Source organism: Pongo abelii, chromosome 5, assembly GCF_028885655.2.
Source record: "Pongo abelii isolate AG06213 chromosome 5, NHGRI_mPonAbe1-v2.0_pri, whole genome shotgun sequence".
Taxonomy (NCBI): domain Eukaryota; kingdom Metazoa; phylum Chordata; class Mammalia; order Primates; family Hominidae; genus Pongo; species Pongo abelii.
In genome coordinates, this window is record NC_071990.2 from 168,319,577 (window position 1) to 168,347,415 (window position 27,839).

The 27,839-nt window shown below is 44.4% G+C and overlaps 1 protein-coding gene across 5 annotated transcripts; it reads right to left on the reverse strand.

The window, feature by feature from the left end:
* Positions 1–4,452: 4,452 nt before the first annotated feature.
* On the reverse strand, positions 4,453–27,838 carry SFT2D1 (SFT2 domain containing 1). 5 transcript variants are annotated; one of them, XM_054558433.2, is made up of 9 exons: positions 27,640–27,802; positions 15,050–15,136; positions 14,397–14,479; positions 13,206–13,287; positions 11,087–11,122; positions 9,241–9,299; positions 7,577–7,606; positions 6,227–6,266; positions 4,756–4,984 (listed from the first exon to the last, which is right to left on the reverse strand). In XM_054558433.2, exons 1-8 carry the CDS (start codon positions 27,700–27,702, stop codon positions 6,233–6,235), a joined length of 474 nt encoding a protein of 157 aa, XP_054414408.2. In that variant the 5' UTR covers positions 27,703–27,802; the 3' UTR covers positions 4,756–4,984; positions 6,227–6,232. The 5 variants fall into 5 exon arrangements, 4 of the variants coding, with proteins under 4 accessions (XP_024104628.3, XP_054414408.2, XP_063581156.1 ...); XM_024248860.3 differs by lacking the exon at positions 6,227–6,266 and having other exon boundaries at positions 4,453–4,984; positions 27,640–27,838; XR_010140398.1 differs by lacking the exon at positions 6,227–6,266 and having other exon boundaries at positions 4,866–4,984; positions 7,577–7,682.
* Between the last annotated feature and the right edge of the window lies 1 nt (position 27,839).

Here is a 27,839-nt window from a genome sequence, read left to right on the forward strand (position 1 = left end):
GTAGACCCTCATTGAGACACAGAATCAGAACATGGAGATTGGTGCCGCAGACATTTGCTAACTTGCATGCTGGAAGGACTAAGGAAAACCAGGAAGAAGGCTGTGAATTATTCAATGAAGTCCACTGTAACACAGGGAAAGAAAGAAAATCCTACTGCCTTTCTGGAGAGACTAAGGGAGGCATTGAGGAAGCATAACCTCTCTGTCACCTGACTCTATTGAAGACCAACTAATTTTAAAGGATAAGTTTATCACTCAGTCAGCTGCGGACATTAGAAAAAAACTTCAAAAGTCCACCTTAGGCCTGGAGCAAAACTTGGACACCCTATTGAACTTGGCAACCTCGGTTTTTTATAATAGAGATCAGGAGGAGCAGGCGGAACGGGACAAACGGGATTTAAAAAGGCCACTGCTTTAGTCATGGCCCTCAGGCAAGCAGACTTTGGAGGATCTGGAAAAGGAAAAGCTGAGCACATCGAATGCCTAATAGGGCTTGCTTCCAGTGCGGTCTACAAGGACACGTTAAAAAAGATTGTCCAAGTAGAAACAAGCTGCCTCCTCGTCCGTGCCCCTTATGTCAAGGGAATCACTGGAAGGCCCACTGCCCCAGGGGACGAAGGTCCTCTGAGTCAGAAGCCATTCACCAGATGATCCAGCAGCAGGACTGAGGGTGCCAGGGCAAGGGCCAGCCCATGCCATTACCCTCACAGAGCCCCAGGTATGCTTGACCATTGAGGGCCAGTAGGTTAACTGTCTCCTGGACACTGGCGCGACCTTCTCAGTCTTACTCTCCTGTCCTGGACAACTGTCCTCCAGATCTGTCGCTATCCGAGGGGTCCTAGGACAGGCAGTCACTTGATACTTCTCCCAGCCACTAAGTTGTGACTGGGGAACTTTACTCTTTTCACATGCCTTTCTAATTATGCCCAAAAGCCCCACTCCTTTGTTAGGGAGAGACATCCTAGCAAAAGCAGGGGCCATTATACACTAGAATTAGAAGGAAAAAGGGGAAATATATATACAGACTCTAAGCATGCTTACCTAGTCCTCCATGCCCACACAGCAATATGGAGAGAAAGGGAATTCCTAACTTCTGAGGGAACACCTATCAAACATCAGGAAGCCATTAGGCCCCCCAAATTCTCTTTACCCCTGAATCTACGTCCTCCAATCCCTGCCCAAAGATAATTTTATGGGGAAGAGGATTTGCTTGTGTCTCTCCAGGTGACAATCAGGTGCCTATGTGGGTGCCCACCAACCATCTAAAGATCTATCATGAGTCACAGCATCTAGTGGACCCACCTGTAGAGTACAGTGCGAATTGAAGGTTTCAAAAGTCTCGATTTGCTTTCTCTATGCCTTCTGTTAATCAGAAAAGGCCTGTTTCTCATTATCAGTGGCCTCCCAGCTACAGCCACAGAAGTTTTTGCTTCTGTTTCAGTAGATTTACTAACGTGGGGGTGAGGGTATGCCTGTGTTTTTGCAGGAGATGAATGAACCGTGTGGATGCCCTCAAGATGTGTACGACCATGGAATAGGAGACTGGAGGGACCCACGGATCCCAACCTTGGACCAGGTTCCCCCAGTATGAGCCATGAGCCAGCTGAATCTGAATGCGAAGAAGGAATGAGGACTGACCGGAGTCACGATGCTTAACGGACCAATGCTTTCTGACTCAGCTCCTCTCTACCCTGAATATGAGAGACCCTAATAGTTAGGCAGGAGTATCGCCACCCCTATTCAGCATGAAGAAGTTACAGAAGATGGACCTTCATCCTTCTGCAACCCCTGGGATTAAGGGTCCTCTTGTAAAAGGGAAAGGGGTGGTATGTGGGAAGCATTCAAACCAGAGTGACTCCAGTTTGAATAAGGGCTAAGAAAAGAGAAGCTGGGTCACCTACCAGCAATTAAGGGCTGCACAGCTGCAATTGCCTAGCTGATGATAGCTAGTAATAATGATAGTAATAATGATATCTTCTCTTTTATAAAAAAGAGAAAGAGGGCATGTTGGGAAAAAGCTGAGTGTTGGGGGAAACTGAGGCAGGGCTTGCATAATGTCCTCTGGAATGTGTCTAGACTTGCTGGCTCCTTGCTTCTAGCCTTCCTAGGCTCCTAGGTCCCTATTCCCAGTATCTCAAGTAGCAGAACATGTTCCATGTAAATGCTAAACCGTCACAGTTGTAGATCATGCGCCTGCCCTTTTGACCTCCACGTTATCACCACCTGTTTCTTTGTTGGATTACCAATAAATACTGTGGGCTCCCAGAGCTCAGGGCCTTCGCAGCCTCCATGATGACTCCCTAGTGTCTCACCTTTCTCTCTCAAACTTTTTCTCCATCCTTTTACTCCACCAGACTTTGTCACCCCCACGACCTGGTGTTGGGTCTGATCACCCCAACACAGAGCCTGTGCTCACCAATTTTAGTCCTTTCCAGCATCGACCCAGGCCTTCTGGAACCCAAGGTATGCCTGCCCTGCTGCTGGTATCTGGGCTGGGACCGAGGGCATCCATCCTATCCATCCAGGAAGCCTGAGAGGTCTGAGCTAAGGCAACACCCTTGTCTGAACTCAGGTGTCTCTCTCCACCACCTGGGCAGACTGAATGACGCCCTTCTCTATCCCGAGGCCATGCCTCACACCCCATGGTGGACCCAAAGCTACTCCATATTCTGTCCTGGGACTACACCACACCCCCTACCCCAGCATCAATATAGCAACAGTCTTCAGAGGTGGTTTCTGAACCCACATTGCTCCATAATGGTTACTCTAAGTGTGGCCTCCAGTTTATCCCTCAGTTCTGGAAGACTGAGATTCCTCTGGAGATAGGCACGAGCTCACCGCCTGTGCCACCGGTCCTTGCTCTGGCTCTCAGGCTGCCCGGATGTGATGCTTTTCAAGCTCACCCCCGACTTGTCTCACAAAGACTCCTAGAAGACCCCTTACTTTGATCAGGTCAAACCCTGCCGCCCACACAGGGCAAATGGGAAGCAAAGAGCCGTTTCTGTGTTTAAGCCCACCTGGGCAGAAATGAAGCCGAACAGACATTTCTCAGGAAGATTCCCAATGCTGGGGGAATGTTTCCTAGAGGAACATTTCTGTGGCCGACAAACATGGATGCAGAACAAATGACTATGGGGAGGCAGCAGAGTGCAACAGGGCGCGCAGCCTTCACAGCCCACGAGCTGGCCACACCTGCCCCTGCCACGCAGGCTAAGTCACCATGGCAGCTGCACCTCTGTATGGCATGGAGACTCGGCTACACCACAAGGCTGAGGGCTGGCCCTCAAACTGGGCCCCAGACAGAGCTCAGCACATGACTTTCTTCCTAGTCTTTTCTGCAAACTGACATCTGTTTTCTTTACTCCCATTGTCGCCTACTGTCTAAAATAAGATTCTTCTTCAGGCTGCCGCTACTCTCAGGCTCAAACTCCAGTTCCATCATGTTTTCTGGAGCCCTGCTTCCTCTGTGGCGTTCCACACATGCCACGCTCTGCCCCTCTGCTCCTTGTCACCCTCCCTGCAGCTGGGTGAGCTGTCCTCCACACGCCCGCAGAGTCCTGTGGACGTCTCTGAAGCCGCAGTCCCCACACTTCATATAACAACTGGGAACATGTCTGTCTCCCCCATAATCGTAAAGTCTTTGAAGACAAGGACGTCTGTTGCATCTTCCTTGAGCACCAAGCACAGTGTCTGCCTACTCACCAGAACTCACTCTTTTCCTGCACCTTCTTTTCCAAGCGTGTGCCTGACTTCCAGGGTCCTAAGGCCTGACCCTGGCTCTCTGCCAGCTTCGTCTCCCTCCCCACACCCCAGCCCACTCCTAGACTTCAGCCGCACCTAATGACCTGAACAACTACAAGGTCTGGCTACCACCACCCAGGGCTACACAGGATCCCTTCTGCCCATCTGCCTGCTGCCCCTCAAGGACACCCCCTTCAGCTTTCCTCTAAGCTGACTGTGCATAAAATGCTGCTCCCATTACCTTGTTGTATGCTCTTTATTAACTCTCCCTACCCTGGACAGACATAGAGCTGCCTTCCCTCCTGCTGGCACCACATCATGCTGGCACCCGCCTATCTGCCTCTCCCTGGCAACTGAGGAGACCAGGACAGCCAGTGGGAGACTTGCGGGGAGGAAGGCACTGGCTAGTTCTCCTCCCTCTCTGCTTCTCCTACAGCCTGGGGTGAAGATAGCTTCCTGCTGCCACTACTGTCTGGTGGCCTGACTTCTCCTGACACCTTCACAGCCAATGCCGCCTCACCTCCTCCCCCTGCACTTCCTGGAATGGGCTCTGCTGTCAGTCCCATTATCTCTCACAATTTGTACTTAACGGTATTATTTAGGGGAGAGACTGTATCTTCCTCATTTTTCTACAGAAAGGCTGTATACTGCCTAAACTAAATATTATTGAATTGAGTCACTTAAAATATTATAAATTTGATTCAGAAAATGTTATTTTTCCAAGGATGGGTTTATTTCAAAATTGTAAAGATTTATATATTATTTTTATTACATATAATAAGCAATTTTTAGCTTAAAATGTTTCACATTTAAAGTAAAAAAAAAAAATCTTAAAAATGCAGACATTTTTTAAAAGCCAAAAAAGTTTAATTATCTCGCAGCACAGGTCTACCCTTACATATTCACATTGCAAAGCTGTTTCGAAAAGATTTAAAAATTGGCTAAAAATAATTTACAACTGGCAGTGATTAAAAATCTTATCTTTGGAAAAGCGTATTAATGACACATAATGAATTTAAAGTTACAAGCATTTAATGGTTTAATCAAGCATGTAGTTTTTACCAGTATACAAAATGAGACTTAGTACAAAACGGTCTTCAACTGTCAAGTCAGTTGTTCCTGGAGTATTTTATGGGGAAAAGCAAACTTCACCAAACATAGAGTATCAACATTCAAGTGCTCTTTTCCACGAGTTTCTGATTTTCAACTTAGGAGAGAAGAACAGCATTTAATAACTGCATCCCTGGTGGAAAAGAGAGGGAAAAAAAACAGAATATAATATTCCTCAAGAGCAAAGTTGCCGAAAATGTTCCTGCTAAATCACCTTTTTAACAGAACTCAATGGATGCTCCAACACACTTTTTGATTAACAAAAACTTTTTTCAGTATCATTTAAGATTAAGAGCTGAGATTTGAAAACATTTTGCTGATTTTTGACATGGCATTTATCTTAAGAAATTTTTACTGGCCACTGATCTCAATACAAAGAAATAAGTTTAAATACCAAAAATAACCTAACAAAAGATCTAACTTTTTTCTTTTTTTTCCTTTTGAGACAGGTTCTCAATCCGTCTTCCAGGATAAGTGCAGTGGCGTGAGCAGATCCTCCCACCTCAGCCTCCCAAGGAGCTGGGACTATAGGGCACGCCACCACGCTAATTTTTTTTTTTGGTAGAGACAGGGTCTTGCTATGATGCCCAAGCTGGTCTCAAACTCCTGGGCTCAAGCCATCCACACGTCTCAGCCTCCCAAAATGCTGGGATTACAGGCATGAGCCACCATGCCCAGCCCAAAGATTTAATTTTTAAAAAGAACTAGGCCAGGCAAGGTGGCTCACACCTGTAAGGCGGGTGCATCACTTGAGGTCAGGAGTTCGAGACCAGCCTGGCCAACATGGTGAAACCCCATCTCTACTAAAAAATACAAAAATTAGCTGGGCGTGGCAGCACGTGCCTGTAATCCCAGCTACTCAGGAGGCTGAGCCGGGAGAAACTCTTGAACTCGGGAGGTGGAGGTTGCAGTGAGCAGAGATCACGCCATTGCACTCCAGCCTGGGTGACAAAATGAGACTCCATCTCAAAAAAAGAAAGAACTAATGAACTGAGTTTTAAAACTGTAATGTTTATAACTGAATCCTCAGAATTAAAAGAAGATTGAAGTGTGACCTTTCATATTTTCTTCCAAAACTGTTATTACTTGATACTTTCATTAAAAAAGCTTTTACCTAGGCCATAAAAACTATCCACTAATAAAATTCTTATAGGCAAAATCTGTACATTGCTTATTGCTCTTGAGTGCGGGATCCTGCGTCTGGAGAGGCTGGTCATTTTCTCGAAGTCCTGCCATCTCTTCAGAGCCTCTTGTATGGGACATCATGTCTAGAGGTCCTTTCCTCGGCATCAAGAAGTATTGGAGGTCTCCTTGCTCTAAAGCTCCTATGCATGGTAAATTACCCTTGCACACTCTTGTTAAGCAGCTTTCTCACCTGTAGCTAACTTTGTTTTGCTTTTTCTCCTTGTAAGTACCTATCAGAAAGAATCATGCATTTGAAATGGAATAAAAATAAAATTTCTACCAATTTCTTTCATTGTTCGTATTAAACAGACAATTTTGCTGTTTTTAAATATATAACATATCTTTGAATTTCACAAACAGGCAAAGCTGTGCCTCACCAGAATCTTTTTCTAAATCTATCAGATTTAAAATTGGAACTAGTTTTGTTTTCTCCTCCACGGCTAAATACATTTCTCTGGAAAAATATTTTAAAATGCCGGTTACCTCTTGACATACAACTAAAATGTTTTTGCTGAATAAAAATAAGCATTTATGTGTAAGCCCTCATTTTCCCAGTAACTTCCTTTTTTATTGAGATGGAGTCTGGCTCTGTCACCAGGACTGGAATGCAGTGGCACGATCTTGGCTCACTGCAACCTCTGCCTCCTGGGTTCAAGTGATTCTCCCACCTCAGCCTCCCGAGTAGCTGGGATTACAGGCGCCCAAACCACACCCAGCTAATTTTGTATTTTTTAGTAGAAACGAGGTTTTGCCATGTTGGCCAGGCTGGTCTTGAACTCCTGACCTCAAGTGATATGCCCCCCTTGGCCTCCCAAAGTGCTAGGATTACAGATGTGAGCCACCGCAACCAGCTGTAACTTCCTTTTCTTAAGTAGAATTTGTTTTCCTGGAGTCTCTGTGTCCTATTTTCTGAACTCCTAAAGCCATGACAAGGGTCCAGAATCTCATCCACATTCCCTACTGCACGCCAGGCAGCAGGGCGGGAGGATACTCCCCACAGAGCTGCTCCATGTCGCCAAAATGTTTCCATACAGACATTATCATAGCAAGCTTCTATTCATCTCATTGAAAACATGTTTATTGCCAGGCGTGGTGGCTCACGGTTGTAATCCCAGCACTTTGGGAGGCCAAGGCGGTAGGATTACAAAGTCAGGAGATTGAGACCATCCTGGCCAACATAGTGAAACCCCTTCTCTACTAAAATACACAAAAAAATTAGCCGGGCATGGTAGTACGCGCCTGTAGTCCCAGCTACTTAGGAGGCTGAGGCAGGGGAATCTTGAACCCAGGAGGCAGAGATTGCAGTGAGCCGAGATCGTACCACTGCACTCCAGCTTGGCGACAGAGCAAAACTCTGTCTCAAAAAAAAAAAAAAAAAAAAAAAGAAAAGAAAATATGTTTATTTCCTTTTAGGAAATTAAGATCAACCAAAAAAAAAAACTGTTTAAATAGTATTTTTATGTAAAAATTACTTAAATTCATATATCTGTGTGAAGATAAGTAAAGAACCAGAAACAAGACAAGATTCAAACAAGCTTACCTTGCATATGGGATGTACGACAGGCTATACCTGCAAGAAATATTCAAGCATGTTGAATCTTCATCTGAATGATGGTTTTTCTTTATGCCAAGAGGCCATGTCTAACCTTATAATAAATACAGCAGCATGAGACTGTACAGTGGTTCTCAAAGTGTGACCCCGACCAGCAGTGAGAGCATCATCTGGGAACTTGTTAAAAATGTAAATTATTAGGTCCTACCTTAAACCTCCTAAATCACAAGCCTGCTTTAACAAGCAACCTGCACTTTAAACAAACTCTCTAGGTGATTCTGGTGCATGCTAAAGTTTGAGCTTCTTATAATAAAATAGAAACTGTACCACAACTGATAATTATAGTCTCCTTTGGGGATAAATCAATCATTAGGTACAAATTAGGCAATAAAAGGCAAAATACTAGAGAAAATAACCAAGAGATTAAGTTTCTTCACATATCAGTGAAAAAAAGTAAAGAACATTTTATGGTGAATTTGAGATATACAGAGAATTACATTTAACATTCATGGATGTCTCATCTGTCAGTAGAAAGAGGGCCAAAAGAAAGGTGATCCCAAACTGGGTAACATCGTGTAAGAGGAATGTAAAATGGCAAAACCAGGAAGCAAAAATTAGGAAGCAAAAGCTGCTCTAAAGGAAAAGGAAAAGTACTCTTTCACTGACACAGAAGAGTGCAGGAGCTGTAGGGCACGTTTAATCAACCATCCAGATATTTATGGCCTTTATGCAGATGAACTCTTACTGTGCGAGACACAAAAAGGCTACAAGGAGGAGAGTCTGAGCAGAAACCAGGGCATGACTGAATATTCACAAGAGTGGGAAAGGCAGTGCAGGTGAAGCATCTCTGATCTGAAATGATAGGGACTAGAAATGTGTTGGATACTGGATTTTTCGAATATCTGCATTACATTTACTGGTTGAGTATCAACCAAATCTGAGCATCCTGTCAGCGTTCAAGAAGTTTTGGATTTTGGGCTGGGCATAGTGCCTCACATTTGTAATCCCAGCTACTTGGGAGGCTGAGGCACGAGAATCACTCGAACCCGGGAGGCAGAGGTTGCAGTGAGCCAAGATAATGCCACTGCACTCCAGCCTGGGTGACAGAGTGAAACTCTGCCTCAAAAAAAAAAAAAAAAAAGAACTTTTGGATCCTGAAGCATTTTGGATTTGTGATGCTCAACCAGTAACTTAAGAAGTATTTAATCACTGCCAATTCAGAAGACATCTCCAGATATCACAGGCCCACAGAGTCAACATTAGGATAAATTCCACCTTGTATTTATCCAACAATAGAGTGGAGAATGCAGGTAAACTCATCTTCCCTTGGTCTCACCCTGTGATTTGGTCTCACTTTTATATATTCACATGGCATCACCTACCTTTATTTCTCTTTCTCACATTAGAAAAAAGCAGAACATATCACTATGTAACTAAACGAGCACAGCACTCCATACTTCTCCCTAACAGTACCACTGAGCCACGCTGTCAAGTCCAACAGGACTCATCCCAGACCTCCCCTCCTCTGACCCTGCAGGGCCTCTCTGGCTCCAAAACACCAGATGAAATGCTAGGGCTTTACAGGTTCCAAACAAAATGCTTGTCACATCTCAGGCAATTTTAACATTTTACTAGGGTAAGGAAAGACTTACCAGGTCATTGACAAGAACTGCAATATGCAGAATAACACAGCCAGTCCCTTCTTATGCCACTAACAACAGCAAAAACAGAGGAATTATGAGTTTCAAAGTTTTAAAAACATCTTTCTCAAACTTAATTCTTCTCTTTCAAAAATGTAGATGATGGCTCCATTTATCTTCTTTATTAAATTTTAGTGTGATAAATTTAAGATACAGTTGATCTGAAACTTTAAAATCCAAAAAATACATTTCCTTTCTAAAACTATATCCATTAATTTAAATACTGCAAAATATATGACTTTAAATAAATGTTACTGAAACAATTGTGCATAGGCTGAAAACATTAAACTTTTAAAGGTGGTTAGGTCTTGTGAAGTCAATGTTAACTTATCTAGAATTGACATTTAAAATCCCACTGAGATCTATATGCCCCATGTGAAATGTACTTATTTTACTCATTCCCATTTGCTCCTTGAGTGATATTTTGAAGGAAAATTGTATTTTATTGTGATCTTCTGGAATAATATAAACAGTTTCCATGGTTGTTTTAAAATATTTTGAGAATTCCTTGTCCATCAGTGCTTTTTTATTTATCTTCAATCTACTGTTTATAAGTAAACAGACAATTCCAAAACCAAAAATCAATGTTCTATAGAGAGATGCAAGTTAAGAATATTCTTTTATCATTAAGAAATGACACGTAAATCAATCTCATATAACGAAAAGTCCCGTCCTTACATCATCAAAAAAAAAAAACTGGAATATTTCTGATAGAATATGTCTAAAATATCTACCTTTTTTCTTTAAAATGGGACTTTTCTTGTTGATAGTTCAAGAACTGCTTCAAACCCTTTTGGGAAATAGGTTGAGTACAATAGAAAAATATGATGTAGAATCAGGAAGAGCAAAAAGTAAATGGAATTGTAACAATGTGACTTCTTTAAAGGCTAATGAAGAGCTGTTAACCTTCTCCACAGGGTAGGAGAATGATTTCAGTTCCTCTCTTTGTTGTTACTATCTGTGTTTTCTGGCCCTCTCTATTGGTTTTACACCTTGCTACTCGGCAGCGCACTTGCCTCACCACTGCAGAGTCACAGCGCGCCCCTGCAGCAGCATGGCGGAGAGCACAGCCCCTGAGCAAGGGCCCTTCACCACACCAGGCACTGTCAGATTTGCCAACCGGGCCCACAGGCAGGTGAGCTCGGGCACACATGTGTGTTTATTAACGACCTCTATGCTGTAGACAGCAGAATCTACGGCACATTTAGCCACTAGCTGGGTGGGTGAGCATGTGTGCACATGTGTGTTTACTGACTACCTCTATGCTGTAGACAGTACAATCTATGGCATTTTTAGCCACTAGCTGGATGTTAACATGTCAAGAACACCTAATCTTTTTTTTTTTTTTTTTTTTCATTTATTGTCAATTATTTATTACATATTACAATAAGATAATCTTTCTATATTGTCCTTCATGTGAATCTTCTCTTTTTTTTTTTTTTTTTTTTCTTTTATTATTATTATTATTATTATTATTATACTTTAGGTTTTATGGTACATGTGCGCAATGTGCAGGTAAGTTACATATGTATACATGTGCCATGCTGGTGCGCTGCACCCACCAACTCGTCATCTAGCATTAGGTATATCTCCCAGTGCTATCCCTCCCCCCTCCCCCCACCCCACAACAGTCCCCAGAGTGTGATGTTCCCCTTCCTGTGTCCATGTAAGAACACCTAATCTTTAGAGAGTTTTAAAAAAAACAGATGAGCTATTTTAAGATAATGGTGTAATGACACTTCAGCTGTGGTGGGGGGCACACAGTTAACTGAAAGCCGGTAGGGCTGACGTAACTTACCCAAAGAGCAGCACACAGGGTAAATATGAAACACAACTACAGGGAAAGAAAGAGTAGATTATAAATTTGAGATCCTTTCAAAAGCCTAATAAAAATGCATAAACTATTCTGCATTCATTTGCATAGGGAATATACTATAGAACAAAAATAAGAATACAGCTGACTAGTTTTACTTATATTTTCTGTATTATTTTAAAGTCTATGACTGCAATATTCCTTGGCAAATTGGAAGCATCTAATAATTTAATCTGTTAAGTAAACTGAAAGATGATCATTCCACATCCCCATGAAAGCAAGCAGGCACAGGAGTCAATGCGAGAGGTGGGCGGTGTGGTGTTGGAAAGACCTAAAGAGATCCCAGCTCTGACACCTGCTATCTGAGGGTCCTTGGTGAAGTCAGTGGACTTGTCTAAACCTGTTTTCTTCTCTTTAAAATGAGGAGAGTTCCTACCTACCTGCTTTAAAGGGCTGTTGTAATGAATAAGATAGAGTGCATCCGTGATGGGCTTGAGCTAGAAGCTGGCACGTGGAAGGCTCTACGTGGCACAGCCTCTTCACCACCATTACTAGGCGTGATCTTATGTGATCTTAAGATCTTATCTTATGATCTTATGACCACCATTACTAGGCAAATCAAACCATGCCAAAGTGCTCCACCTTGGGAGACGTCTTGTATGTTCAAACGCTCCCACATTATCTCAACATGATGTGTGTTTTTGTAAGGTACAGTATGTTACTAAAAAGGTTGAGGGATAAGTGCCAGGATTTCTTAAATAAAACTAATCTAAAATCTTAGTGGAATATAAACTACTTATATTCTAACAGTGAAATATAATTTCTTAGTAATCTAAACATATGTTTATATATATGCTATTATATGATACATATGCTATTACAGGAAATTCAGAATAATTGGAGATTATAAAAGTGGTAAGAAAATATGAAGTTGAATAAAGACATAATAAATAAAGCTAAAAATGAGTTTTTACTCTAGTGAGGAGATGGGAGAAGACTGCCAGGCAGATTAGAGTTAACAAACATTTCCTTATAAATTAACATAGGTTAGCTGTGTTTGGAAAGCTAATGTTAATAGTTATAATGGTAATACTTAAATTTTTTAAATATCATAAATGCTTGAAGGCAAAAGAAATCCACAAGAGACACAGACTAAGTGAGTTAGAAGGCAGAGGCAGGATGCAGAAGAGATTTGGGTCCCCCTCCTGCCCACAATACACAAAACGATGATCAGCTGAACACCCAGCATGTATGAGAATGGAAACAACCTTACTAGCCAAAGTGTAAACTCTCATCGACCCGCCACCCAGGCTCAAGATAATAAGAGTGATGACCTGAGAGTTGTGGACGGAACCCACAATGTAATGGAGGCGCATTTAAAGACACTGTTACGGGAGCCATATTGTCAGAATTTGTCAAGTTGGCACACAGAGAAGGGACAAAAGTCAGATGACAAATGATGCTAAATCTCACCCTCAGCATAGAGGGTGTCTATGCCCACTCTCTAAAGGGTACAAACTAACAATCCCTTATGAAACCATCGGCAGGGCTTAAAAATGAAAGCACGCTCAGCTCTAGGGTTCATTTAAATACACAGCTACACCATTCCATATACGCAACAGAAGCAGGCTTTACCCAGCCAGTAGTCTTAGACAATACTGTACCATCTGAACTCTATAACCACACAGGATATAATTCTTTTGGTTTTTAGACGGAGCTTCGCTCTTGTTGGCCAGTCTGGAGTGCAATGGTGTGATCTTGGCTCACTGCAACCTCCGCCTCTCAGGTTCAAGTGATTCTGTCTCAGCCTCCCAAGCAGCTGGGATTACAGGCGCATGCCACCACACTGGGCTAATTTTTGTATTTTTAGTAGAGACGGGGTTTCATCATATTGGTCAGGCTGGTCTTGAACTCCTGCCATCAGGTGATCCGCCCACCTTGGCCTCCCAAAGTGCTGGGATTACAGACGTGAGCCACCGTGCCCGGCCGGATATAATTATTATATTCAACACAAGAAGTATACATACATAACAGGCAATTATTCGTAAAATAACAGTGCAAAGAATACTTCAATAAAAGTTTTAAAAATGTATTATTTACTTACGAGCATAATAATTGTTGCAAGCAATCTTGTTGTTTCAAACATTTTCTTCAGTTGCTTCACAGGTCCCATTAAAAAGCATGTACTATTTGAAACAAATAAAGTAACTGAGGTACAGGTCTACTAATTTATCTGGCTATGCAAAAATAAACTACTTTTTAAAAAAAGAAACCCTGCTGGTTTATTTAATTAAAATCTCTCACTAAATTTTTTTTTCCTTAATTTTATAAAGAAACTTCACAACTATTCCAATAGACATGCTATGATGTGAAGATGTCTTCTCCAAAATGTAAGTGTCCTCAGTGTGTTAGTATGAAGACTGGACTAGGCTGTGAGAACTCCTCCCTCTGAAAGGAATCAAAGGCCCTTGGAGGAGAGGCTGCCTGGGGGTTGCTCTTTCCTCTTCTGCCCTGGGAGGACACAGGGATCTTCCCCTTGGGGGATGCATCTATCAGCAGGATGGATGTGCCTTAACCTTGGACTTCAGGCCTCCAACTGTGAGAAAAATTTCTATTCTTCCTAAGTCACCCAGTCTACAGTATTCTGTTACTGCAGCATAAAAGGGGCTAAGACAAACCACAACCCAAAGATGTGACAAAGATTCTCAAAGAGGGATTCTCATACTCCCAATCTAAAGTAGCCCTCCGTCACTACTGCCACACCCTGTTTTAATTCTCTGCACAGCACCAATGCCATCCGATCTTTTTCTGGCTTATTATGTGAACATCTTCTTCATTAAAATGTAAGCTCCACAAGAGCAAAGCCTAGAGTGCAGCAGCTCCAAGCCTGGGCTCCGGAGCCCACCGTCTGCAGGATTCCCACCTCAGCCATGATTTAGGTTCATCGCCATGGGCAGCACTGACTCCCCTGCTCTGTGCTATTATCTCCAGTTATAAACGGGGATGATAATACTGCCTACCTCACAAGCTCGTCACAATACATATAAAACACTTAGAACAGTCCCAGACACACATTAAGTGCCCCACAAAGGCTGGCTATTCCTAGCACTAATACCATCTGTTATGGGAGACAGCATATAGCAGCAGTCATACATATTTATTTAACGAATGTAAATCCTGTGGCTGAATTCACAGTATGTACAGAACTACATAAACATCCTACTGGGAAAGTGCTTATTAGAAAGGTAAATTTGGTAGCAAGAGCAAACAAGATATTTTGAGAAGCCAAACGTACCTGGCTAATGCAGCAAGATTGCCGAGGGTATAAAACACTGCAAAAAGCTTTATGCCGCCCGGAAGCCACAGCAATCCAGTTCCCTAAGTTAAGATATTATAGTTATTTTAAAATAATTTTATGATTTTAATGGTTAAAATATAAATGTGCTACTGCAGTAATACAATACCAATATTATGTAATAATATGTTTAAATACAAATCTGCTTGTAGACAGTCTAGTCTGATTACAGAGAAAAAATAGTTTTCAATGTTATACACTAACTTGAATCTTCTTCCTATTTGCACTAGCATATATAAATGAGCCATAACAAAACTTTGTGCTTACCAGTAAATCTCAGTCTATTTAAGTTAAATTTTCATGCTAAATGGCAAGTATGAAAAGGTAATAAACATCTAAATTACTGACTCTCCAGATCTTTTAACACATTGATAAATTTTTCTTAAATTATTTCAACTATCCACAAAACTCCCCAAAATATTAATTTCTATGTATTTTCATTGATTTCTACCCCTTTATTTCAGTTCAATAAATACGTTCCACCAAAATAGTCTAACAGGGATTTAGTAAAGGACATTCGTTTTTGGTACTAAATGGAATTATTAGTCTAATACGAAATAAAAATTATTAAACAATATAAAGCCTTAACTCACAAGAATAGAAAAGAAAATGCCACATACGAAGCAGATGGCAAACCATTTCAATCTGGTGTTGAAACTAAGGGATGAGGCATCCAGGACCTTAATAAAAAATGGGAAAATTTAGAATATAGTCTTAATTCACTACCAATCTGATTCTTTATACTAAACTAAAGCAAAGTTTTAATACATAGTCTGAATCATTTATTTTGCATATCATAGTGTCATTTAAGAATACTAAGATTCCACGGTTGTTAAGGGTAATATGACCATGGTCTGGGTAGCAGATGATGCTGAGGAATAACCATTAATTTTGCTAAGTCTGATAATATGTTTCACAAAAGTCCTTATCTGTTAGGGATAGCCGATATACACTAATATGGATAAAATGACATATAAGATATATTATAAAATATACAAAGATTAAAAAAGTACAGGGCACAGATGCAACAGGCCAGGCAAAACACTGAAACTGTAGAGGCTGGGAAAGAGTACACAGGGTTCATTATCTGTTCTCTCAGCCTCTGTAGGACGAATTCCTCAGGCTCCTAGATGCAGAGTCTGAGTGCATCTGCACTCAGTGCAAGTGCAAGTCCTGCCGTGAGGCAGAGGCTGGCCTTCTACACGCCACCTCCCTTCGGCCAGTCATTGGCTGCAGGCCAGGGGTGGAGTGGGGTGACTGCACCCCATTGAGGGTAGAGGACGCTGGCCATCTACAGGAGGCAGCCTGAGCAGCCCCAGCAGAGACCATCACAGCACACACCAGACGGTACCCCTTCTAAGCTCTTTCAATCCAACCCATGAAAGCTTTGGGCCCCTCCTTCACCACTGTAAAAACATACTGTGAAATGATCATTTATTCTAGAGCAACAGCATTCCTATATACCATGCAAATTCTAGCCAAATTATATGGGGAAAAAACTAGAAATTACTATGTCTACTTTCTACAGTATGATAACCCAGCACACAGGAGTGGTGAAATAAACACACTCAGATTACTAATTATACTATTAAATATATTTTCCAAATAAGGCTAAAAAAGTATCTATCGACAGCAGCTGTGTAAGAAACTAGAAATACACAGCAAGGATTTATATTCCAAAATTTAAATTTCTAATTTATACTACCACATCCACTTAAAAATAAGACTACATGCTTATATTTTCAAGAATAATGAAAAATAAGAGAAAGTTCTATATGCAACAGCTCAAAATACATTTGGTTACATTCCTTACCTCAAGAGATTAATCTGTGAATCCTTATGTAGCATGAAAAGCAGATAAAAATAACTAAGTATTCTGTAATGAAACATATATCACTCTTTAACACATTTTAAATGTTTTTTAAGTTTTAATTCACATTCTTGTTTCCAGCAATGTCATCTGTTTATGGCAAAACTGAACACTTGGTTTTAAACAAAGAGTGAACTTGCCTATAAAAACATCTAATTTCATTCTTACTGATCAGGAAGAATACACACTAAGTATATTTTAACTACGCAGGCCAGAATAAACTGGAAAGACTGAACTACATAGTAAATGATCTGTTAAAAAAAAAAATGGAGACATGTTCATTAGCTTCATATAACCATCCCACAAAGTATACATATGTCAAAACATCACGCTGTACAAATAAATGTACACAATTTTTATTTGTCAATTAAAAACGGAAAGAATAATGATTGCTAAAGGTTAATGTGAGTCCACAATGCTGTGAGGATTTAGTGAGAGGAAAAAGCATCCATTTTTCCTTCTTTTACAAGTTCAAATCACCCCATTGTTCACAAGTTCAATCGCTGCTTTTCAATAGCCAGTTTTTCTCTCAGCAAGGAAACAGCACGGCTATTTGTATAATAGTAGGTATTTTTTCCTCTTATTGCCATCTTCCATGTATTGATCTTTAAAATGAAACAGCAGGACAAATTATTTCCACTTGTAAACATGGAATATTCAATCCACAAGCAAATGATTTGTCTCAAGTCTTGCAAATTGTCTAGGATACAAAACAACTATACAGATTTCCTGACTCCTAATTGGGAAAACTGCGAAATGCTTCAACATGAAAGAAAACCTGGCAGTGCATCTTCCAACTAGGAGACAGAAGGAACCCTGACGTCTGCTTATCACAAGCATTTTTTTGAGACAGAGCCTCACTCTGCTGCTCAGGCGCCATCTCAGCTCAATGCAACCTCCGCCTCCCAGGTTCAAGTGATTCTCCTACCTCAGCCTCCCAATTAGCTGGGACTACAGGTCCACGCCACCACACCTGACTAATTTTTTGTATTTTTAGTAGAAACGGGGTTTCACTATGTTGGCCAGGCTGGTCTCAAACTCCTGACTTCAGGTGATCACTCACCTCGGTCTCCCAAAGTGCTGGGATTACAGGCATGAGCCACTGCACGTGCCAGCCTGCTTATCATAAGCATTTATGTGCTTTCTTTTACCACCAATCAGGAGCAATCCCACCAAAACCAGCAACTTTGTTAATCTCTTAGTCTTAGAAAAGAAATAAAATTGCCACCTCTTCCTCTCCCAAAACCACCACCAATCATTTTACTTATCTGTTACCACAGGAAGAGGAAGCCAAGAGAATACAGGCCGTTGAGCAGGGGCTGCTCCCCTATTCCCGCCACAGCAAACACAGGACTGCTTGCAACTAGAACTTCATTCATTAATCTTTTACAAAAGCAGGTGAGAAACATAACAGAGGAAAATGTAGTCCTAGCAGCAACAACATGAAGGCTGAATGAGTGGCTCCCACAGCACAGCCGAAACCCACCCCTTTAAGTGATGGAGAAGCTGAGGAACAGCTCTAATCCACAGAACGCCGGAAACAGCACAGTTGGAAGGACCTGAGCCTTGCCCCTGGGCTTCTGCCATCTAAACACAGGAAACACTTGTGGCTTTCCACTAAAGATGACACGGAACCCAGTATTCCTCCCACTCCTTTTTCAAAATAGCAGTAGGTATAAAAAGTCAAAGTTGTGCAGACAAGTGAGAAAAAGAAACAGACATCTGCAGACCCTCAGGCCCATTCCAGGCAGAACTGCCTGCTCCCCCAGCGGCCCGCTCCCCACACGAAGACCCTCAGGCCCATTCCAGGCAGAACTGCCCGCTCCCCACACCCGCTGCTGGGGTCCACACTCTCGAGAGCCACCCTCTTTCTCCTCCTCATTCAGGACTCTTGATCGCAGGGCCTACTCAGATCCTTGCAGCATCCAGCACGGTTTCCATGTCCATGTGGACAGCCTGGCCTTTCTGTTTCTCATCCCCTCATCTCCACTGACCTTTCCCCTCCACTCCACTCAGTGACCCAGCCCAGGGCAGTCTTTCTGCTCGAAATTACACCATCGCCAAAATTCCGGCTGCCGCCCTCTGACCCGTTTCTTCCTGGCAGCAGGCTGGTTCCTTGGCTCCCACCGTGCTGACTCCTTGGCCTCCTGAACTCCTCATCCGGCGCTTCTCCTTTTTTTCAGCGGCTTCAACAGGACATTCAAATTCCCTTTCCGCTGCCTCCACCTGGTAAAATGCCACCGGAGTGCAGCTTTCCCTCCTCCTGCTCCAGGAGGTGCTGAGCTGAGCACTGCTGGGTGGAGTCAGGCACAGGGCAGGGGGGTCCTGAGCCAGTCCTCATCAGCCCCCCATGGCCTGCACATTGCTGCCTGGCAATCTAAGGCTTCTTGCTTTATCTCAACGTGCATTTTAGTCTAAACCACTTCAAACCTCCACTTCCTGCCTCATACTTCCATTCTTAGCAGACAACTTCCGCTACTTCACACACGGAAACCCAAAGCTATCAGCGTGAACTCCCTTACCTTCCTGCCGCTACCAAACCACCAAACCCACCAACTAAGAACACCCATGCACTCGTCCTTTCCTGGTTCCCACAGAGCTGAGACCCACCTGTCCACCCTGCTTTACAGCCAACCCCTTACCTGCTCAGGGAATTTATGCTATTGAGCTTTTTCCTCTAGTGAACATGTTCTCGCTCTCTGAAACTGCGTCCATCAACTTTTAAACATGATGAAGTCCCTTCCATCTTAAACAGAAAGCTTACTTCACTTCACCTTCCAGCCTCTGTACATTCATACATTCATTCATTCATCCATCCATCCATCCATCCATCCACTAACTGGCTCAATAAATACTGAGTGCTGCTATCTGCCTGTTCTAAGTGCTGGGTAAGGGATCCAGCTCCTGGTTAAAAATCTATGTGCTGGCTGCTACACCAAAAATACCATAGGCCAGGCACTGTGGCTCATGCCTGTAATCCTGGCACTTTGGGAAGCTGAGGTAGGCGGATCGCTTGAACCCAGTTCAAGACCAGCCTGAGCAACATGGCGAGTCCCCCATCTCTACAAAAAATACAAAAATTAGCCAGGTATGGGGGCACACATATGTAGTGCCAGCTACTTAGGAGGCCGAAGTGGGAGGATCACCTGAGCCCGGGAGTCAGAGGTTGCAGTGAGCCGAGATCACACCACTGCACCCCAGCCTAAGTCTGAGTCTCCCAAAGAGCCTAAACAGCTGTGGAAGCTCCTCACTGGAGGGCTGACTGTGGAAGCTGGTCACTGGAGGGCTGACTGTGGAAGCTGGTCACTGGAGGGCTGACTGTGGAAGCTGGTCACTGGAGGGCTGACTGTGGAAGCTCGTCACTGGAGGGCCGACTGTTTTAGCTGGTCACTGGAGGGCCGACTGTGGAAGCTCGTCACTGGAGGGCTGACTGTGGAAGCTGGTCACTGGAGGGCTGACTGCGGAAGCTGGTCACTGGAGGGCTGACTGTGGAATCTCGGCACTGGAGGGCTGACTGTGGAAGCTCCTCACTGGAGGGCTGACTATGGAAGCTGGTCACTGGAGGGCTGAGCTTTGAAACAACTGATGAGAACCTGAGAAGCCAATCTGAGCAATGGGGAACACTCATGGACTGTGTGGTCATGAGATCCGAGCAGCAAGCACTCTGGGGCTCTGGGTTTGTCCTGTATGCCGTTGTGAAGGAGGTGGATGCGCCATGAATGCAAGGCCACACAAGGTGGATGAAGAGTTGTGGAACCAAAGAGCTGTCTCGAGAAGATTCTCAAAGACGAGGTGCCCAACTGTGAAAAAGATATTTGTTGGCGGCATTAAAGAAGACACTGAAGAACATCGCCTAAGAGATCTTGAACAGTATGGAAAAACTGAAGTGACTGAAATCATGACTGACAGAGGTAGTGCCAAGAAAAGGGGCTATGCCTTCGTAGCCTTTGACAACCACGACCCTGTGGACAAGACTGTCACTCAGAAATACCACACTGTGAATGGCCACAACTGTGAAGTTAGGGAAGTCCTGTGAAAGCAAGACATGGCTAGTGCTTTATCCAGCCAAAGAGGTCGAAGTGCTTCTGGAAACTTTGGTGGTGGCTGTGGAGGTAGTTTTGGTGGGAATGACAATTTCGGTCATGGAAGAAACTTCAGTGGTCATGATGGCTTTGGTGGCAGCTGTCCACAGCGGTGGCGGTGGATACAGTGGCAGCAGGGATGGCTGTAATGGATTTGGTAATGATGGAATCAATTCTGGAGGTGGCAGAAGCTCCAATGATTTTGGCAGTTACAACAATCAGCCTTCAAATTCTGGACCCATAAAGGGAGGAAACTTTGGAGGCAGAAGCTCTGGCCCTTATGGTGGTGGAGAACAATACTTTGCCAAAATTTACTTTACAAAACCAAGGTGGCTACAGTGGTTCCAGTAGCAGCAGTAGCCATAGCACTGGCAGAAGATTTTAACCCATTTATGCCTGAGGTTGCATTTTTTTGGATTTGAAAAATCAGACCTTGGCAATGACCCTGAACAGGAGAACATAAATAACTCCCACATGCTTAGCGTTCCAGTAATGGAACACCAGCCACAAATGGGTTCACAAAACCAAGGTGGCTATGGTGGTTCCAGTAGCCGCAGTAGCCATGGCACTGGCAGAAGATTTTAATCACTGCCAGGAAACAAAGTTTAGCAGGAGAGGAGAGCCAGAGAAGCGACAGGGAAGCTACAGGTTACAAGAGATTTGTGAACTCAGTCAGCCAAGCACAGTGATGGCAGAGCCCAGCTGCTACAAAGAAGGTATGTTTTAGACAATACTCACGTGTATGAGCAAAAAACTCCAGGACTGTCTTTGTGACTAATTTTATTAACAGGTTATTTTAGTTTCTGTCCTGTGGAAAGTACCAAGCATTCCAACAAAGGGTTTTAACGTAATTTTTTTTTTTTGCACTCATGCTGTTGATTGCTAAATGTAACAGTCTGATCGCGACACTGAATAAATGTGTCCTTTTAAAAAATGTGCTGTGTAAAGTTAGTCTCCTCGGAAGCCATCTTGGTAAATTCCCCCAAGAGTGTGAAGTCAGAATTCCTTCAGGGTGATGCCAGGTTCTACTCGGAGCTTCTTTACACTCTGCTCGGGCAGAGAAGCCATTGTCTTCAGTAAGCTCGGTGTAGTTGAACTGACAGTTATTGTTGTGACCTGAAGTTCACCACTAAAGGGGATCACCCAAGCAAAATCACAGAATTATTAGTTATAAAAATGATTGTTGGCACATCCCATGCAATATATCTAAACTGAATAATGGTACCAGATAACATTACAGATGGGAATGAAGCTTGTGTATCATCCATAATTGTATGTAGCTAATAAACTATTTATCCCTTAAAAAAAACACTGTAGACTGGGTAGCTTATAAACAACAGACACTTATTTCTCACAGTTCTAGAGACCGGAAGTCCATATCAAGGCGCCAGCAGATTTGGCATCTGCTGAGGCATCTCTGGTTCACAGATGACACCTTCTGAGTCCTCACCTGGTGGAAAGGGCAATGGATCCTTTTTTTCCTCAACTTCCCAGGCTCAAGCAATCCTCCCACTGCAGCCTCCCATGTATCTGGGACCACAGGCACACACCATCACGCTCAACTAATTTTTTAATTTTTTGTAGAAGTGGGGTCTCGCCATGTTGCCCAGACTGGTCTTGAACTCCTGGGCCCAAGCAATCCTCCTGCCTCAGGCTTCCAAATTGCTGGGATTATAGGCATGAGCCACTGCATGTGGCCTGGGGCCTCTTTTTTATTAGGGCATGAAACCCATTCCTAATCACATCCCAAAGGCGCCTCCTCCTCATACCATCACATTGGGGATTAAGTTTCAACATAGGAATTCTGGCTGGGGACACAGACATTCAGACTACAGCACTGTGAGTGATTTTGGGGCTGGCCACAGGCAATCACACAGGCTCTAGCAGGCAGGCCTCCCGGGGAAAGCTCCCTCTGCACACCAGACTTGGAGCACAGCCCGGGCAGTGCAGCCCCTGGGGAGGTGCAGTCAAGGTCCCAGGCCCTTTGGCCCACCACACTTTTTCATGTAGTTCCCTTCCTAGCCCAGTGCCTTATTTCCCAGGAATCCTTATCTGAGGCTGTGGGAGTAGACAGGACCCCCAGCTGGCACACGCCCGGCACAGTGGTTGGGAAGCTCACCTTGATCATTCTAGCTTCAGCCCTCCCCTGGCTGAAACCCTGCAGACACAAGTCACTTCCGTGTCCTTAATTCCAAGGGACATTTTTGAAACATCAGTATCCTTTCCAACTCAACAGCACAGGACACTTTGGCACTCCCTCCTGCTTACAATGTTCTCTTCAACTCCCATGTCCCACCAGCTCTCCTGACTGTCCTCCCACCTCGCCAGCTGCTCCTGCTGGGGGTCTCTTCTGCCGCCTTAGCTCCTTCTACCTGGAAAGACAGCTTCCTCCTTGTGTTTCTCTACACAACCCCTGACCACCTCACCCACACCCACCATGGGAACGGTGAGGGAAGTAGATAAGGTAGGTATACTTACAATCTTCTAAGTGGGAAAGGCAGAGAGAGCTTAAATTGCATATTAGGCATTTTTCTCTTATTACCATCTTCCACGCGGTGATCTTTGAAGTGAAACATGATAAATTAATGCCATTTGTAAATATGAAATACTCAGTCAACAAGCAAATGACTTGTCTCAACCCATGTGCTATGGTCTGAGTGTTTGCTGAAATCCTTGGCCCCATGGTGATGGTACTGGAAGACGGCCCTTCAGGAGATGATCAGGTCATGGGGATGGAGTCCTCATGAATGGGAACCACGCCCTAATAAGACGAGAAAGAGACTAAAGCTCTCTGCTCTCTGCCATGTCAAGATATAACCAGAGGAAACAGTGTGACACCAGGAAGGGGGAGGCCTCACCAAGAACCCATGAGTGCACCTTGATCTCTGACTTCCGGCCTCAAAACCCATAAGAAATAAATTTCTGTTGTTTATAGATCACAAAGTCTATGGTATTTTATTACAGCAGGCTGAAAAGACTAAGACATCTCGCAAATTGTCAGCACGGGTTAGTAGGGGCTCCCACAAGAGAACTCTGTAGAATGTTCCTGCATTATGTTCTTGTCATCTAACTCCCAACAATTACCTTATGCCAACGCCCTCACCTCTCCTTGGTAGTTACCCAAATCCAAACAACTCACTCATCTGTTTGTTCAACAAGCAGTTATGAACAGCTATTAGATGCCAGGTACTTGGTAGGTTCTACATACACAGAAGGGAATAAGACAGCACCTAGTGTACTTACATTCAGATGGGGGAAAATGGGCAATAAACTAATGAGGCAGGTTCTACTAAGGACATAAATGGGGCAGAGTAACTGGGTCAGGAAGGGCCTCTCTAAAGAGGTGACCAAGGGAAGACACCAGGAAGTGACCAATCCAACTCTGAAGAGCCAGGAAGGGGCATTCCAGAAAAAAGAAATGCAACTGCCAGGTCTCCCAGGCAGAAGAAAATGGCTCCAACTGAGGAGGAGAAAGAGGGCCAGGCAAAGCAAGCACTGGGGAGAGGGTGGGGAGGCGGGTCGACAAGCAGTGCAGGGCTGAGAGGCCAAGGGAGGGATCTGGATTTTATTCAGGTGCTGCAGGAAGTCACTGAAGGATGTGATCGGGGAGGAATATGATCAACTCTCTAAGATCTGGCTCAACATCTCTCCCTCCTTGACTTCTTCCCAGACATCTCAAAGGAGAGGTCCTAGAACTCTGGCTACCGTGCCTCTCCCCAGGGCTCAAAGCACCTCCATAGGAGGACGACACAGCCTGGATGTCAGGATGCTCCCCTATGACCTTCATGCTTCGCCCAACTCCCCAATTGGCCTAGAACCATCCCTGTCAAGACCCAATTCCAACGTGCCCGCCATCCTGGTTACATCTTGCTGCACAAGACGTGCAACACTCTCAGGTCATCCCTCACCCCATTCAGGTCTGTGCGCCTTTGATCCCATCTCATCTCCTACCCATCTCCAAAAACCAACAGCAAACCTCCCTATGTCCTCACCCTCTTCTCTGATGATCCTCTCACCTTCCTGCTAGGTTTGAAATTTAGTCTCCAGGGCCAGGGCTCTCCCCTATGAATCCTGTACCACTTGGACAGGCAGTGAGCCAGGTGTCTTCCCTTCTCACTGCCACTTCCTGCCCCTTCCTCCTCCCTAGAGAAACCTGCTTTCCAAGTCACTCCTCAATAGCCCCTAGCAACAATTTCCTCTTGCCTGCACCACAATTTTCCCCTTTCCTGGACCATTCCCAATGCACAGAAACATCCAGTATTTTCCTTGGGAAAATGACATGTTCCCTGACCCCACTGCATCCTTCAACTACCACCCACTTCTTTCCTCCACAGGAAAAATCACTGAGATGGCCATACCATCTCCATCTTCTATTCTCCCCTGACTTCAATCAGGCCTCTGTCCCCATCCAGCCACCAAGACTGCTCTTGTGGAAGTGACAACTGATAACCTCCACAGGTAATCTGCTCTTAACTTCTGAGACCCATCAACAGTACTGGGTCCCCACCCCTTCCTAAAGCACTCTTTTCCCTCACTTTCTGGGGCATCCTTCTCTCTTGGTTCTCCTCCTCCTTCTCTCGCCGCGCCTCGCAGCTGTCTTTGCCGGCTTCTGCTCATCCTCTAAACCACTACACACCAGAGAAAACCAGAGGTCAAACCTTGGACCTCATCTTGACGATCTCATCTCTCTCCAATTTCCTCCCACAAACTCTACAGTGTTACATCCAACTGCTTTCCTGACATCTCCACTTGGATGCTACCTGGATCTCAGACTTCACGTCCACACTGAAATGATTTTCCTCCCTGAACCTGCTCCTCCCACAGTCACTTAATGGTAACTCCACCGCTCCAGATGCTCAGGTCGAACGCCACGAGGCATCCTTCCTCCTCTCACTCTCACACGTCCAATCCATCAACAGTGTGGCCTGCCGACTGTACACTCAGACCATTTACAGAATCTGACTTTTTTGTTTTTTAAACAGGCTTTTTTGCTTTTTAAACCACTTCTATCACTGATTTGAGCCACAGTCATCTCTTGCCAGGACAACTGTACTTGTCTCCAGCCCACTCTCTGGGCTTCTAACCTTGCCTCTACAGTTTGTTCTCCACAGAGCTGCCAGAGTGACCCTTTAAAATCCAAGTCGGTCACGCCACCACTCTGCTCGAAACCCAAAGGCTTCCTATCACACTCAGAGTAAAGCTAAAATCCTTTCTATGGCCTATGAGAACCCCAATTGAGAATACCCCTTCCTGCTTCACCTTCTCTTCTACAATTGTCCCTCTTCTCTGCCCCGCTGCTAGAGCCCCTCTGGCCTCCTTACTGGCCCTGAACACGCTGACCACACTCCACTCGGGACTCTGTATCTGCTGGGCCCTCTGCCTTGGGGGCTTTTATTCACAGGATGCTCAGACATCCCAGCAGCTCTTCTGAGCTGTGCTCACATGGCTCCCTGGCAGAGAGGCCTTATCTAAGTAATATGGTAACCCCAATCTCCTCAACCTGCTCTGACTTTTTCTGTGGCTGTCTGACATATTATATACTTACTTGTTTATTCATTGTTTCTTCCAATTAAAATTTAAGTTCCATGTGAAAGAGGTATTTGCACTGGTCACTGTTATTAACACCTGCATCTTGAACAATGTCAAACATATGCAGGAACTTGAATATTTGTTAATGAACCATCACCTCCTCTGAACTCACAGCACTTGTCTATACAGCCAGTCACTCTAATCTTTGATTGATTACTTCTCCACATATCTTTCTCCCCTCTAGACAGTGGGCTCAAGATAAGTGATATTACCTTTGCATCTCCAAAGTTTAGAGTAGCACTGTCCAATAGAACTTTCTGCAATGCAAATGTTCTATATCTGCGCTGTTCAATACAGTAGCCTTTAACCACATGTGCCTACTGAACACGTGAAATGTGGCTGCTGTGACTAAGGAACTGAATGTTAAATTTTATTTAATTTTAATTAATTTAAATTTAATTGGTCCAGGCGCGGTGGCTCAAGCCTGCCATCCAAGCACTTTGGGAGGTCAAGATGGGAGGATCACTTGAGGTCAGGAGTTGGAGACCAGCCTGACCAACATGGTGAAACCCCCATCTCTACTAAAAATACAAAATAATTGGCAGGGCATGGTGGCAGGTGCCTGTAATCCCAGCTACTCAGGAGGCTGAGGCAGGAGAATTGCTTGAACCCGGGAGGCAGAGGTTGCAGTGAGTCGAGATCGCGCCATTGCACTCCAGCCTGAGCGACAAAGCAAGACTCCCTCTCAAAAAAAAATTAATTGGCCACATGTGGCTGTGGTAATACAGAGTTACAGAGTGCAATGAGAACAGATACTTGTCTTACACTCTCTGAACCCAAAACTGCAGCCCAGAATTCTACCCACAAGAAGTGCTGAGTAAGCATAATGACAAGGAAGTCAGGAGAGACAAACAGAAGATCCTTATGAAATACAATTCAATTTTAAACGTCCAACTTCTGCGACAGCACACAATAACATGCAATATAATCGCATGCAGTAACGAAAAAACTTACACCGCAGTTCCTGCTCCACTGCTACTTTTAACCTTCTTGCTGGAGGAAGTAACCCTTATCAAGTCTCGCTGGTAAGGGGCAGACACAAGGGCTTTTATTAAGAAAAAAAAAAAAAATCTCTTACCGGGGCTCACTGCCTTAACACAAAATTTTTAATTCAATATTATTTCACTTACCAATGTCCTGTTTATTTTTCCTCCAGTCTCCCTATTTCCAAAAGACCAGCCCCCAGCAAACACACACATAACACCTCCTTTACCTTCAGAGACAAACAGATGCAACAAGCTTTAGGGTCTCGGTTCACTGCAGCTCGCAGGATAAATGCCCTGCATACTTACGCTGCACAGCCCGAGGCCACACCCCGCACCAGGCTCAGAAAACCAAATAGTACGTGGGAGCGATGGATTATTTGGGAAAGCGAGGGCAGACGTTAGCGGATTCCTGAGTCGGAAAGCCAGATGGGAGAGTCGGAGGGTGGGCCTCAAAGTGGGTTTAAGTACAGCGCATGGAAAACTGGGAAGTTCTCAAATTCGACCCAGGAAGCAGGCGGAGCCCTCCTAAATCAACCGGCCAAGCAGAGGAGTCTCAGACCCCCGGCCTCGCACCCACCCCACCCGCTCAGCCGGTCCTCAGTGCGGCCGGGGCCAACGGGCAGCCCCGGGACCGGACCAGGGCGCAGGTTCGCTACCTGCGCGGTCAGGCCCTGCTCCTCGTCGTCCTGGCCGCTCAGGACTCGCCGCAGCTTCTCCATGGCCCAGTTCCAGGGCCGTAGCTGCCGCCACTCTGTTGCCTGCCCCTGACCCCCACCAGGAAACCCCGAACCCGAATCCCCACAGACCAGCCGGAAGTCCGGTACCGCCCGCTTCCTGTGCGTCAGCGCGGCCAGGG